At 32.6% G+C, this 15,615-nt stretch overlaps 2 protein-coding genes across 3 annotated transcripts; one reads left to right on the forward strand and one right to left on the reverse strand.

Annotated features, from left to right (window-relative positions):
* Window positions 1-1,129: 1,129 nt before the first annotated feature.
* LOC123911045 lies at window positions 1,130-4,097 on the reverse strand. 2 transcript variants are annotated; one of them, XM_045962364.1, is made up of 4 exons: window positions 3,942-4,097; window positions 2,365-2,469; window positions 2,011-2,192; window positions 1,130-1,271 (listed from the first exon to the last, which is right to left on the reverse strand). In XM_045962364.1, exons 2-3 carry the CDS (start codon window positions 2,438-2,440, stop codon window positions 2,086-2,088), a joined length of 183 nt encoding a protein of 60 aa, XP_045818320.1. In that variant the 5' UTR covers window positions 2,441-2,469; window positions 3,942-4,097; the 3' UTR covers window positions 1,130-1,271; window positions 2,011-2,085. The 2 variants fall into 2 exon arrangements, with proteins under 2 accessions (XP_045818320.1, XP_045818321.1); XM_045962365.1 differs by having other exon boundaries at window positions 3,946-4,095.
* Window positions 4,098-9,457: 5,360 nt separating this feature from the next.
* Window positions 9,458-12,657, forward strand: LOC123910207 (pre-rRNA-processing protein TSR2 homolog). The gene is made up of 4 exons (XM_045961291.1): window positions 9,458-9,777; window positions 9,860-9,948; window positions 10,276-10,389; window positions 12,130-12,657. The coding sequence occupies exons 1-4, from the start codon at window positions 9,627-9,629 to the stop codon at window positions 12,430-12,432; spliced, it is 657 nt and encodes a 218-aa protein (XP_045817247.1). The 5' UTR covers window positions 9,458-9,626; the 3' UTR covers window positions 12,433-12,657.
* Window positions 12,658-15,615: the final 2,958 nt, after the last annotated feature.

The raw sequence follows: 15,615 nt of genomic DNA on the forward strand, positions 1-15,615 counted from the left end.
GGGTTATACATTGTTTTCGAACTTACTACATTGTGTTTAACTTGAGGAGGAGCAGTTTATTTGGATTGGTATCTAAATTGGTTAGGTTTTGCTTTAGTAGGTGATCTTTCAAACTTTAATATTCAATGCAAACGAACCATTTAGTTATGGTGAATAAAGTTCCTACCTGACATTTTCACTCATACTTTTTTGAAAGTGATGCCACCTCCTAGGATCACTATAATTTATTAGGGTAAACGTAAGGCTCACACAATTCCACTTTATTTTTTTTTATCATGTTGTCAATGTTGATATTGTTCAATTCTTGAATTATTGAACATTTCTTAGTTTTAAGAAATCATGGGTGTCACATACCAACTTCAATGATACAAAAAATAAGGAACCACTGTATATCTTAACTCACAAACTCGGTCAACTGAAAATGTCATTAGAGCATTTGCAAGAGACACAATTTAAGTAATTCAATTTGAATGATTCATTGTTCATTTTGCTACATTACATTTGAACAACCCACTACATTTTTACTGTAATGGTGTAAACTAAAATAACTATTTCACTATCATTCAAATGAAGAACTCATTCAAAAAAGTTGTAATGGCATTATAGACATGATGTTTCTATCAATTAAGAAAATATCTTTGTCACTTTCATTACGACTCTAAAACTTTAGAAAAACATCAACCAGATCTTCTGCTCCACCTTGACCTTCTTTTGATTTTGCTTCTTTATGTACATTGATGTTTTCTAGTATCTAATCAATTTATCTATCCAACCTCTCTTGACTCGAGATGGAAAAACAGGTTTGGCACGTCCGGTTGACAATTTAGCTCATCTTTTTTGACAGGATAAGTTTCGATTTTGAACTCTAGTCAATCCGCTCCACCTAATCTACTCAAAAAGGGTTAATGATGTGGTTGGGGGAGGTTTGGCCATTCTGTCATCCCTATGTCAAGCTTAGGCCTCAATCCATAAACAATTTGAAGCCATTCAGCTGAAGGAAACAATTTTGGCTGTCCTTTTCCTGGTGATGCAAATTCTTCTTGGACTTCGCATTTTTTTTTGCAAACACACCCCTTGAATAAATAAAACTAAGAATCGTCAAAATAAAACTAAGTTGAAGAAAGTAAAGTGGGAAACCCCTTACCAAGGATCTTACAAGATCATCGTAGGTGCTGTGAAAGGCATGAACACATAAACTTTTTACATAACCCTTTCAGAAAGATTCTGATGTCAACAGATTTAATGTTTTACTGACAAAAAACAAATGCTATCTAGGCCTGAGCATCGGTCGGTTTCGGTCGGGTTCGGGTCGAAAATCACTAAATCGATAAAAACCGCAACCATTTAATTTGGACCCAATTCCGACCGTCTATATCTTCGGTTTGTTCGGGTTCGGGTCGTACGGGTGGTGGGTTGAACGGGTCGGTTATTACGGGTTATATCGAAACTTTGTTTACATCTAAAACTCATTCATTTTTCAAAAATTCCTAATTTTCGAATAGTTTAATACCTCGTACACAATGCAACAAAAGATATACGAAGTAAATTAAAAAACAAAGAGGGTTGGATGCAGTTACTTTTTTTCAATATGTAGATCTAAAGACAATAAATATCAAGTAGAAGAGACGTAGAAATTAAAATAGATCTAGAATATATATATATTAGAATATTTTTCCCACCTTCTTCATCACCATATTATTAATTATAAGCTTTGTAAAATATAACATTTTTATCTTATATCAAAGATGGATAAAAATAACAAAGAGAAGAGTATATGAGATTGAGAGGGAGAGAAGAAAAAAAATTAATTTGCATCTAATGGTTGTTCAGTCGGTTTCGGTTATGGAGAGATAAAATTTTAGAGACCCGCACCCGCCCGTATGCAACCATTCATGCTCGATTTTTCGCAATTTGTTGACCCGAGACCCGACCCGACCAAATGCTTCAATATGTTATCGGTTATATCGGTTTCGAGTCGAGTCTCAGGTTCATGCTCACCCCTAATGCTATCCATTTGTTATTGTTATTTTCATATCAAAATCTGCTAAATGGTACTACAATGTATTCATAAGTGTGCGACACAGCTTAAACGTCTTCACCATTGCTTTCCCCCAATTCCATACCCTTCAAGCCTTCAGCCAGCATCTTCTGCCTATTCTGTTTTTGTCTTTCTACAGCAACCATATACAGACCTAACAGGTATAGTACTAGTCATCCATAATGAGAAAAAAATATATGATTATACGAACAAAGTTCTACACGAAAAGGGAAATAAATATAACATAAAAAGTTATATTATATGTTAGTTCGATAACAAGGCCTCATGGAAGAAGATTCAATTGAGAAAAGGTCAAGAATGCTTACTAACAGCGCTTCCAATAGCACAAGCCCACAGAACTCTCATAGACCACTTGTCCGCAATCACTCCTCTGGTTCCCATGGCATCCAGTAAAGTCCAGCAACTTTAATCTGAAATCAAGGGTAAGGTGTGAAATTTGTATGTACAGCAAGTGTTGGGAATAGGATCCTTTCTTTGGGTAAGAAAGAATTCTCAGAATAGAATAATATTGAGTAATCAAAATAATGAAGATTGCAAAAGAGATACTAAAATTCTTTATTTTTCAAAGTTATCCCCTCCGCTATACGGCTATACCAATTGATGGTTATTTAACAACTACCTAACAAACTAACTAACTTCTCTAAAAGTGTTAACTACTCTAATAATCTTTTATTCCACATCCTAACAAGCTTTAGCCAAAGAGAAACATTCATAATTTGTTGAACTACTATTCCATCAATTGAAAACAAACCATTTGAAAATTTGAAGAACATAATAGACTTTTCTAGGTTACCACCAAAGTTACCAGTTCCAGCAAAAGCATTCAGAGACTATATTTAGGCCTTAGGGTGGTGGCCAATCCATCCCTGAATTTTGCAGTTTTCGTATCTCACCTCTAACTTCACGGCAATCTAAGAAACAAAGCACCATCTCACTCAACCTTGAAAACAGAATGTAGGGCATTAGCAACCAATAGTTGACACTCAATGGCTCACTTTCGTCCTTCAAGCAACAAACACTTCTATACTAAGACAACCATGCTACAATGCATATTGCAGAAAACCGTACTTTCAATAAACAGAAATAGACTTGTATCCCAATGGATTTTTCCGATAAGGTTTTTAATGAGGCAGTTGTGTTGACACAACATCGTCTCCTTGGATTTTGGCCTAGTCCCCCAAGTCTTATTTTTCCTTTGTTTATTTTAATATACTTATTAGAGTGCTGCAAGCAAATGATACGTGGTGACTCTGGGGTGGCAACATAGTTGGGATGTCACGTCACAGCTAATATGTGATGCCTCTGCACTCTAATTTCTTTGCTTATAAAAAAATCATACATAAATAGATTGTTACATATTATGTGAGAAAGCCAATGCAGACTCCATCCATTTTATGCCTATCTCTTCCAACACTCAACTAACAAACATCTACGATGCAGACACGACACGAGTATCAAATATATCAATATATAGGCCCTGTTTGGATAAACAACTTATTTGCAGCTTATAGCATAAACGCTCATCACAATACGCGCTTATGTATAGGCTCTTCCTCTTGAAAAAGAAACAATTAATTTTAATTGTTTTCGTATAAACTATAAACTATTTTCATACGCTATCTTAAAGAACTTATGAAAATAAGTTAAAAACAGCTTATGAATATGTCATATCATAAGTTGTTTTCATTTTCATAGGTTTTTCTTAAACAATCTCACAAAAATTATGTTAGATAATTGGATCTCTATCTAATCTATATCAAACTTGTCTAGATCAATTTCTCCAAACTCATCTAATGCTAAAGCAAATACAAATTACAAATTTTTCGAAGCTACCAATGATTATCCAATGAAATGAAGAGAACAAGAAGTGAAGAAAGAATACCTATCTCGGAGCCGCCCTTCAACTTCAATAGCAGACAGACAGAGCTTTGCTTACGGATTCAACACAAATAGAGTTCAGACTTCAGAACACAACGCAACGCCTTTTTAAGCTTTTTTTTTAAATAAAAAAAGAAATGATTTATGTTAATGAAAAATGATTTATGTCTTTATACTATTATCATAAATTTAATAAGGCAACATTGTTTTTTGAAAGTTAACATTTTTTAACACAGTGACTATTTAAACGGAAACTGAAATTCAATATTTTTTAATAACAAAGATTAAAACATGATAATTATACATCTAAAATTAATTTCCAACAAGTAAGGATTACTGGAATTTCCACCAAGTATTATGATAATACGTTGTTTTCATCTATCTTCATTTTGGTAATTATACATTTAAAAGTAATTTTGTTCAAAATTATCCAAGCAACCTGGATTGACAACAATCGATTTTGCGTTATTGTATCCAAACATAAATCAATTTTGTCAAACTTAATTCTGTCAAAATCAATTTTTTCCACCGCAGAACCAAACACATACGAAAAGAAAGATACTATTAAAAGTGGTCAATTAGATTTTTCGATAGAGATTAGTTATCAGCAAAAATAAAAGATACTTTAAATCACAATTGATCTAGATAACCAAAGTCACAAAAATTCAAAGATTTGGATTCCCTGTTGTTACATCGTCTTGCTGTAATAGATCAGGAATTCTCTGATCAACAATCAAAAGTTGAGATTTTTTATACTTAATTTTATTATATCTAATTTAAACTGTTCGATATGTAGTCAATGACTGAGATCGACTACAATGACAAACTGTGTGTGTTCCTGCTACTACAGGCAATCCAAATCCATACATACAAAGTTATAGTACTAAAGTAGCCAAAATTCAAAGATCGTCAATCATGATCCATTTTACACATGTCTTTTTTTGTTAAGCTGAACGTGTTCATATCTTAACGGAGCAATTCTTGTGTGGACACAAATATGTAATCACCTCTTTTGGTAACACATTCAAAAAAAATTTAAATCATATTTTTTTGTGTGTGACCAAAAGATGTGTATAAAGTTTTATGTCCATCTAAAAATTTCACATTAACGATGTCGATTCTCGAAAGTACTAAGGAAAGTGTGGGAAATGATGTTGAGACAAAATCCAACATGTTCACCATGATGAATCTTGTTTGAATTGGATCATGCTACCATGTGATATCTTGGTACATATTTTGAGACTTAATCTGAGTGTGGATTCAAGTTTTGAGATATTTTGTGTAACTGTGTCTAATAATCATTTATGGTTTCACTTTCCTTCACAGTTCACACCCATCAATTTAATCCATCTTGAGATTCTTTCTTCTTTGCTGAAACCAACTTGAAGGACCAATTTAAAACGTTGTATGATTTAAAAAACCAATCAAGAAAAAACGTAAACAAGAAACTGAATGAAACTGTTAATGCACCCAACCAAGCAAAGAAATAAAACAAACAAATTTCAATCTTATGCCAAAAATAAACGGTTTTGAGTTTAACACATTATGATGGCTAATATTTTTCTCCTTTACATATATTAGCTTCTATAAACTATCTATAATATAAAGCATTAAGTTAAATAGAACATAAATTGAAATCTAAACTCAACTATAATATATCACTAATTCACTATGACTAACAAAACTAAGAATTTAATGCTATAAAAAAAACAAAGCTAAAGCAAATCATATAGTTGATGCTAGGTACAAATCTGAATCTACATAGCTCCATATATTGACCAGCACAACCAATTTCTCTGCTCAATCCTTTATCCTAGGCTTTAACCTGACACAATTACACATACACCTTTGTTATTTGTAGAAATAATTGAAAACACACAATGATTAGAGACACTTAATGAAGAAAGTGGAATACTAGTAGTATGTTAATTACTTGTTCTGTGTTGGATTTGGTCTGCTTGGTGGTATGTGGTGAAGACTAGCAACTACCTCATGATGAACTTGAGTTGATTTTGATGACCCTTTATGTGAGAAAGATTGGAATGATGAGAGCATTTTTGAAACTTGAGATGAAGATGGGTGAGTTCTAGCTTTAGCAACATTTACCTCAAGTGAAAGGATTAATGTTATGGCAAAGATTATAGCAATGATTAAGGATTTCATTTTGGTATTTGTTGACTTGGAGGGATGTTTTTCACTTGCTTGATCTATGTAATGATGAGTTATTGAGTACTATACTATATATTATTAACTCTTTCATATATGTGTGTAGGGCTAGGCATCGGTTCGGTTCGGTTCGGTTTCGGGCTCAAACCTTAGAACCAGTCGGACCGATGGGTGACATATGTATAACCATATCGAACTAATTAAATACTCGGTTTGGTCGGTTTATGGTTTCTCGGATTGACTCGGTTTCGGTTCGGTTCAACGGTTTAAACCATTTTTTAAAAATTTTGTTTTTCTCAAATTTTTAATTAAAATTGGCCCAATATAATTGCAGGTTACTTGTGTCATTTTTTGTCCAAACGTTTTTTCCCCAATTTCAGGGCCTTTAAACTTAGCCATATTGTTAGCCCATTATTTTCTATTTTTTTATCCAAATATCTTGTCTAAATCTCTGGTCTAAATTTTTAATTACTTATTTTTTTAAATGATTATGCTGTTAGTAGCTATATGCTTGATAATAATTAATAATAATAAATTAATAACGGTTCGGTTTCGGTTTGCGATGGGCCAAAACCTTCCAACCGTAAACCACCCATTCAATGCCTTAATATCCACGGTTTACACAATTCCAATCCGCGATTCCACAGAAACCGACCCGAATACTCTGTTTCGGTTTGGGCCGAACGGTTTCAATCGGATTGGGTCGGTTGTGCCCAGCCCTATATGTGTGTAATGTTTTTTTTATATGAATACAGTACATAACATATGTAACTTGTAAGTATCTAGTTGATCATATTTTATTGCTATGTAACAAAAGCTGAGCATGTGCCTTGTAAGCAGAACGATCAAATTGATTTGTATATATGAAACTAAAACTATAGAAGTTGAGTTATGACTAGGTTGTGCATTGATGATTGGCGCAGAATTTAGTAGAGAAAATTACGGCTCGATCTCTCATAATTGCGATTGGGAGGAGGCTGAAATCACTTAATGCCAGAACTGACTCTCAAACCAGATTATGCGGTCTAGTAGGCCGAATATTTGGTGGTGATTTTTGGTAGCCTAATTGCTAGAAATTCCACCTTAAAGGTGAAAAGTGAAGTGTCCGGAGTTTGAACCCCGGCTCATGTATATACAATGTGATGTTCTTAATGGCTAGAAATTCCACTTAAAGGTGAATAAGCGGAGTTATAGTTAGTTGGTTCAGTGATAATTGATGCTGAACTTGATAGGGAGAACCACGATTCGATCTTCCACAACAGCGATCGAGAGGGGATTATAATCACTTTATGTTAAAACTAACTCCGAACCAAATTAAATCGATACTTAAAGAAAGAAAAAAGTGTCAAAATATCATTTATAAGATGATAAAAATATGTTAGTATTGTCCGATAGTTTGGACTAAAAATGTGAAAATTCAACAGGACATAGTACATTGCAGGTGTGATCATGTGCCAAATCTTTGACTAATTCAGCTTACAAGTCCCAAAGCTAAATGAGCACATGATTAGGTTTACATTGATTTTGATTATTCCTTGGGAGTCACGTGATGTGGAAGTGGAACGTGATTTATTTACAGTTGGTTGGTTGGCAGCTTTGGATGCTACTATTATTTCAGAGATTTACAATTGCTTTCAACTGATCATTGTTGATCAAACCAAGATAATCCAAGTGACTTTAGTTTAAAAGGACCGGTGAAAGATTAAAAATATGGCAAATGTTAACGAGTGTTTTCGGGACGCTCTTTAAGATCTTAAATAATAAATTTTTTATAGAATTTTTATGGAAATGTATAAAGTCAACGCATTGAAAATTATAATGTTTAACTTTTTGAATAAAAAATTTCTTTAAATAAAATACTTAAAAAATACTCCAAGAGCACTCGTTAGCAAGACCCTATTGTAGTTGTAGCTAGTGATTTGGTGTGTGTGTGATAAGAAAATAGTACACATTTTGTTATTTAATTTTTTTTCTTTGCTAATTGCTAATAGTACACACTTTTCTAACAGTTGAAAAGTTTGAATGAACATTCATCATCTTTTTCATCATGTTCATCAACTTCTTCATTACATGATAACAAAATTACATAAATTATATATTTTGTTTATCTCAATCTTATTTTAAATTAGAAAATTGAAATCTCCAATTTTCATTAAACCCTAAAATTCCCATATATAATCCTCAAAATTCGTAAAAATAAATCAACTCAAAAACAAATTCTGAATTTTAACTCATAATGAATGTTGTCTCAAAACCTTTGTTGTTCCATGTTTTCTATTTGCTAGCAAGTTCTCTCAAGCAGCAGCTACATGCTTGTTGAGTGAAGGAGTTATTGGGCATAACCCATGAGATTTTTGCGTTTCTCTAAGCAACTCCTTAGCCGTATACAGTATACTGATATCACACTAACTTACTTGAATTTTTCTCTTTCCCCACCACTCTTTGTTACGAATTTTTTATTCAAGAAAAAAAAAATGGAAAAACGCATTTCGAAGTTTTTATTTAAGCACAAAAACAAAAATTCAGGGAGAGAAAAGAAATGGAGAAGGGGGGTCCATTTAACACTTTAAAAATTTAAATTTTTATTTTTGAGACAAAACTCTTCTTTTATTTTCTTTAAGATAAAAGTGATCGACACACTTTCAAGATGTTGCCAAATCTAGTACAATTGCTACAATTATAAAATATCGTCAATCACCAGTTTACAATCTAACTTGGTTGACATTCTAGACATTTGTATCTCACCTAACGAAATTATAGTTTCCTTCAAACCCAATGCTCTTGCTTCCATAGTCGAGGGTGTGTCTTCAAACCACATGGTCTATACTTTGAGAAATTGACCTCTATCATTCTCAATACACACGTACATACCAACTTCAAACCGTTGGTGTAACTCACTAAAACTTACAACATCGACGTTACACTTCACCTCTCTCTATTTTTTTTATAAGCACTTCACCTCTCCTTCTGATGGAGGCTGACACCAACAAACATTCAGACTAGAGAATTTCTTTCCACCCCCCAACATTTCTCGCGCGCCCTCGAAAATTAAAAAAATACCTCATCGCTATTTAAGTAGCGAGTGCTAAAGGGCCGAGAATATGAAAAAACAAAGTTTGCTACTTAAGTAGCGAACTCAGGGGACAAAATCTTAAAAAACATAGTTCATTACTTAAGTAGTAAATTGTGTTTTCTTATATACTTTGCACCCTTTAATACTCGCTTGTATTTAAATAGTAAAGTCGAAAAGAAGAACTTTTTAAATCATCCAAAGTTTTTTTTTTTTTTTTGACATCAAAGATTATCTAAAGTATGTTGGGCCTTAATTCCCCATATGCTACTTAAACCCAACAGAGTGAAACATTGCCACGTCCACAAAACCCTCATAACAGAATTCTACTGCCTTCATCATAGCTGCTGTTGCCGCGTCCACAAAACCCTCCGTCAGCAAAAGTAGCCGCCGCAACCACCTCTTCCATATTTATCAATTTTCATCTCTCACTGTCACACTCGTCACGCTACTATGGAAATATTCCAAGAAGGAATTGCTTTGGTTTTTAGCCGTTGGTCGGCACTCAGACTCGCCGTTGAAAACGAGTGGGGTGGCCGAAACTCTCACATCAAAGCTCAACAGTTCGCCGCCGATATATTTTCTTGGTTCACTCAATCCAGAGGTACTATTTACTATTAATCACTTAATTCAATTCCTCTAGAAAAAATTCAATTTTTATTGGTTCACTCAATGTTTTTGCACAGACCCGCTTTATATTGATGACCTAGAAACGTTACTCGAAGAAGGTGCGCTTGAGTTCAATCTAGGGATTGAAGATGGCAGTGTTGAAGAGGTGGCAATTTTTTTTTTACTATAAAATTATTTATTTCCTTAATACTGCAAAGAATTGTGGTTAAGTGCATGTTTGGTATAACGGTAGGTTTGTCAAAATCACGGTGACACTTAGTGATTTTATAGAAGCTGCAAAGTATAGATTTTGTAAAATTACGGTGGCTCATTGTGATTCTGTCGAACTCACTTCAAATCAACAATTGCGACCTCAATTGCGGTCGTAGAGTCATAAAAGCATTGATGTTGGTGACTTGTTGAAAATACATGCGCATGTATGTGACCACATTGTTCACTTGTTCTTACTTTTTATGTACATGTTGATGATTAGGTAGCTGAAGAACTAATGATTATGCATGAAGAATGCTTGGCTGGTAATTTTGGGTCTGTTGAGCGTCTCAGGGAAGCTAGTCATAATCCAGCTAATTTTCCTCGTGCGGAACCGGTAAATTTTGGCAAAATGCATTTGGAATGGATATAAACTGTTTTATTATTATATTTGCAATGTAGAATTTGTGGGATTATGTGTTTGATTGATTTAGGTTTTCCAATTTCTACATGTTGGAGTATTTTAGGAGAAAAGAATATTAAATTATTACTTGATGTGATGCATGATTTGGTTGTGTTTTATTCTATAATTCTGCATGCTATATCTATAAGACTGAGTAATGTGGTGCTGTCTCACAGTAGTATATGATATTGGGTTTGATTAAAAGAGAGTGCAAACTTTACTCAGTTCTCTATGATACAATAGTCTCATTGGTATCTTTTTGTGCTCCAGAAATTTGGCTTTTATGCTATATATGAATAGTCAATTGAAAAATCTTCAAGCCTTATTATAGTTGCATAACATTTGTCAGTATTCTGTTTCCTTCCTTGGTACATCACATTTGTCATCCATGGAGGTTGGAGTGCTGGAATATATTCACAAATAAGCTTAGACTTATTGTATTTCTCTATATTAGAAAAAGGGGTAAAAGTTACCGTGCTTCTTGCGAGTAGGAATTGATATGTTCGTTACTTTCACTTATAGAAACAGTGAAGATATACGAATGTTTGTAGTTACTGTAGTATTAAGATTAACATTCACAAAGGCACTCTTCTGTCAACATAATGTTAGAAAATTTGTCTGTACCATACTAACATTTCCTACCAGATTTGAGATTTCCCTCCCATAATCTTCCTCACGTCAATTCCCTCTCCTATGTGTTTAACTGACACGCTTCTAAATCCTCCCATGTTTCACTTCCTCCCCTTTTGCCAAACACCTCTAGCATCTTTGATATACACTTTGCTAAACTTAGGTTTTAAGCCAAATAAGCTACTTGAGCTGTTGACACTTGATCCATTCTGGTTATTGAAAGTCACATTGAGTAATCTAATGAAAGTTATAATCTTTTCTACATGATATTTGTGTAATGATATAAACTACTCTTGTGCACCGTGTTAAAAAGAAATGATCAACTTTAGGGACTGCTTGATCCCTGGATTAAACGTTGTTGATTGGATTACTTATATGTATTAAGCATTTAATTTTAGAATGTAAAAAGAAACGGATTAAATTTTATGATCTTATTAGGATTTGTGCCATCTTAGAGTATGGTTCTATTAGGATGTTCGGCTTTATTGAGTATTTCGGTCTATAGAGAGGTCTTCACTGCAAAAGTTTGAGTTGTCGTTGCACCCTTGCTTAAAGGAATATTTAAAGTTTTATGAGGTTGGGATGGGAGGATATCCTGTCAAGAAAAACACTCAGAATACTCGTACTCCATTAAAAATCTACTCATGCTTCCTTGCCTGCATTCTAGCTTACCCAGTTTTTACGCCGTTATTTCTTTTTAATTCCTGGTCATCAGTCCATCACCCTCACTCCTCCCCTCCAAAAACCAGTTTATATCACAAACCCTTAATTAGATGGAAATGTTCTATAAGTGAACTTAATAAACATTGTGTAATTATAACTTTCATTGTTCTATGTAGCCAATCACAACATGTAGGAAAGAATGTGGTTGTTGATTTTCATATGAACAACATTTATGTTAATTTCTTTACATGGGACTAAATGATAGCAATTGTAAATTTGCCAACAATGTTAACTCATGTTTGGTTAATTGGTGTACATATTTCTTCTTGATTACACAATTAGATACTTTCCTTGAATTAAATGAAACATTTTTTGTGCTAGCTTGCGAATGGCAACGAAGACGACGATGATTCTGATGAAAACATTATTGAGGATGATGTTTCAGCAAACATGGATGTGGATATTCAACAATCCATATCTAACTTGAATTCCATGAACAATACAGTTAATGAGCCTCAACCAACGGTTGCAGGTGAAGCAGACACGGACATTCAAAATTCCGAATCTAACTTGAATTCCATGAACAATACAGTTAATGAGCATCAACCAAATGTTGCAGATGAAGCAGATGATGGATGGACTACTGTCTCCAGGAGGAGAAATAATGGTAGAAGAATTAGATGAAAAACATTTATATTATTAATTTTTAATGATATGTGTAGGCTCCAATACTTTGCTATGTTTGTAAGCCATTTCAAGCCTTATTGAGTTGTGTAATTGTGATTTATGCAAACTTTTTGTTTACTTATTTAAAAGATTCCATTCTATGACATGGATATCTATATGAAATTGAAAACAGATAAGTTGAGTGAATGATTTTTGAGAATGTTGCATCACTTTTTTTCCTCATACATTTCAATACTTTGTATAACAGGGGACACCCTTAACTCATGAGGGTTGAGACTTGAGATCCCTACTCTCCAGTCTCCTTCAAAACCCGTGATATATATATATACTTTATCATTTTCCCCTAGTTTTCTTAAAAAAATAAAAGAAATTTTAAATTTCTTCCATCCACACCTATACAACAATGTTTAGTCAGAAGGCATCTCATAGGTTCCCCGTTGCTACTTTGGTTAAATCAGCTATGTTTTTTTAGTTGTTTACGATATTTCAGATATGGATACTCCTCATGGTTCTTCCACTTATGCGAAGTCAAAAATTGCACATAAAGTTGTGGATCCTGCCGTTGGTGTGAAGTCAAACATTGCAACCATTCCATCAATGGGAGAATCCACAATTTCAGCTACAGTGTCTGACTTTTCATCAACGGAAGAATCATTCACATCTAAAACAACGATAATAGTTTAAGAAAATATAATTGTCTCAGGAAAGACATGTTTCAAATTCTAGAATTCAGAAATAGATTTTGAATTTTAGAATTCAAACATGCAAAATTCTAAAATTTCATACATGTATAAGGCGCGTTTGATTCTATAATCCTAATAGACTACTTTTATAAAGTTAGGATGGGCGCGAAACGTTTAGGCGAATGTAAAAGAGATTCACTTACAAAACATATGATCACTTGTCGAAAAAACAAACAATACCAATCTACCATTCTCAATTTGAAAAAAAAAAAGAAAAAGAAAAAATTGATACTCTCTTTTGAAGAATTTACTTGAAACTACTGCACCTAAGGCCCATACTCCCACAAATCATATATTCACATGTAATTCTAAAAGGATCTTTTAATTATTTCAATTAAATTAAACAATAAAAATAATTAATTTTTAACTATGTAAATTTAATTTATTTGTCTAATATTATTTTTGTTAACTAAAATATTAATTTAAAGTTTAGTAAAATTATTTACATGTTATAATTAAATTAAAACATTTCTAGAAATTAAATTATTGATGAAATATCTTCTATTTATTTTATTTTATTTCATCTAATAAATTTTTTAAAACTTCTTCAAACCCAACCCCACAAAATCTGTTTGTCAACAGAGCACCCCCCAGCCTCATTTATTGAAAAAGTATGGAAGCACAACACCGCAATCCCACAATTTTAAAAAATCAACGGCCATAATTAAAGAACTTTTTCAACCATATACATCAATGTTTTGAATAATTCTTGTCACATTAAGAGAAAAGTCTCTAATACTTGTATTTTCTCTTTAAATAATTTTGAAGTTTGGAGTGGATAGTACTATTCTTTAGACGGCAGTTTCTATGATGTTGGTGACAGAAAGGAGGATGAAAAAGAAATAAAACCAAACATATGATATGATATAACTATATATATAAGTGGTGCATTATTAACCAAAATAAATATAAATGGTGCATTATTAATTAGAGATGGTGTTTTTTATAAGCTAAGATGGAATTATTTGAGATGGTGAAACTAGGATTTGGGGACAAAATCATGAACCGTAACATGTACTACAAGTGAAACATCTTTTATGTTTGTTATATATTGAGGCATTCAACTAGACAACTAATATATTTTTTTGACACAAGGCATTAAAATAATTATTAATATTAATATGGACAACCTATCATTTTCTGAAATAAAGCATGCAATATGAATTCGTAATTCCTTTGAACACAAACTTATCCTAGAGCGTAACGTGTGTGGACAGAGATACTAATATGCTTCCTAAATCATAATTTCTTAAATCCTAATTATTCCAAAATGAAAGATGTTATGGACTTAATTCCTCTATGATATATAAAAAAAACAAAAATGTTATTTACTTGTTTCGTGGTTGAACTCTGTATTATTGACAATCTATTTTCTTGAGAATTAGAGGATTAAAAAAAATAAAATAAAAGATGCCATTTTATTTTTTTTACAAAATGAAAGATTTTATTTGAACATCTTAAAATTGTCAACGTATTTGACACCATACAAATGCATCATTTATACTATTTATTCAGAGAAAGAAAAAAAAAAACCTAATAAAAAAAAATGAAATTATATCTATAGGATATAATTATACAATGTGGGATAATTTTATACTATACGTTAATAATCACCATGTTTCTCGCCACATTACATTAATTGATTGTATTTGATTAGCAATGATTCATCAATGACTAATCAAATACAATAATAGTCTAATACTTAATATGACATGACAAATTGATAATTGTGTAAAACTATTTTACAATGTCAATCATCTCCATTAAACTCAAACTGTTCTCCAAAAACTATTTTTGTGCTGGAACCGTTAGAGTCATGTGTGGTGGTGATATTGGGGTCTGATGGTGGTCTTGGTGGGATATGAACTTGTTTTTTGTCTTCTTTTCTTGATTTCTTCTATTTCTCTATTTTTGGCCGTTTGGTGTTTTGGGCATTGGTGGCTCTCAATCTAGTCTGAGGATGTCTTAGGAGTTTTTTATATATGAGTTCACTGTATTTTTATTTTTATTTAGAGAATTAGTAATTCTTGTACTCCCTTTTATGGATTCTCTTTAGTATATTCTTTCTCACCTTTTTTTTACTCTCTTTAGTATATTTTTTCTCTCCTATAAAAAAATTTTTCGGCAGTCTCTTTTCATTTGAGCGATTTTGACATTTATGCTTTTCTTATTTGTAATCGGTAGGCCACTTGAACTTTTCTCATAATTTTATGTTGAAATAACATAACTTATTGATGTTGCCAAACTCAAATTTTAACTTTTTAAAAAAATGTAAAACAAAAAATGCCAAATAAGTTTATACACGTGAAAGGAGAAGGAAGTTACCACTTCACATGCAATGACCTGATTATTTGATTTTGCATGCATACTTCTTATGGTAATGTTAATGTCGGCTGTAAATTTACTCCTTATAATTTCTTTTTCTGAAAAGTGTATA

The sequence above is a fragment of the Trifolium pratense genome, linkage group LG2, assembly GCF_020283565.1.
Source record: "Trifolium pratense cultivar HEN17-A07 linkage group LG2, ARS_RC_1.1, whole genome shotgun sequence".
NCBI classification, from domain to species: Eukaryota; Viridiplantae; Streptophyta; class Magnoliopsida; order Fabales; family Fabaceae; genus Trifolium; species Trifolium pratense.

What these genes read in the sequence shown, in the direction of transcription:
- LOC123911045 (XM_045962364.1), bottom strand. Translation starts at nt 2,440, where the DNA reads ATGGGAACCAGAGGAGTGATTGCGGACAAGTGGTCTATGAGAGTTCTG. An exon ending in TGCTATTGGAAGCGCTGTTA is followed by an intron (nt 2,193 to 2,364) that starts GTAAGCATTCTT and finishes TATACCTGTTAG; the next exon opens with GTCTGTATATGGTTGCTGTA.
- LOC123910207 (XM_045961291.1), top strand. Translation starts at nt 9,627, where the DNA reads ATGGAAATATTCCAAGAAGGAATTGCTTTGGTTTTTAGCCGTTGGTCG. An exon ending in AAGATGGCAGTGTTGAAGAG is followed by an intron (nt 9,949 to 10,275) that starts GTGGCAATTTTT and finishes GTTGATGATTAG; the next exon opens with GTAGCTGAAGAACTAATGAT. An exon ending in ATTTTCCTCGTGCGGAACCG is followed by an intron (nt 10,390 to 12,129) that starts GTAAATTTTGGC and finishes TTTTTGTGCTAG; the next exon opens with CTTGCGAATGGCAACGAAGA.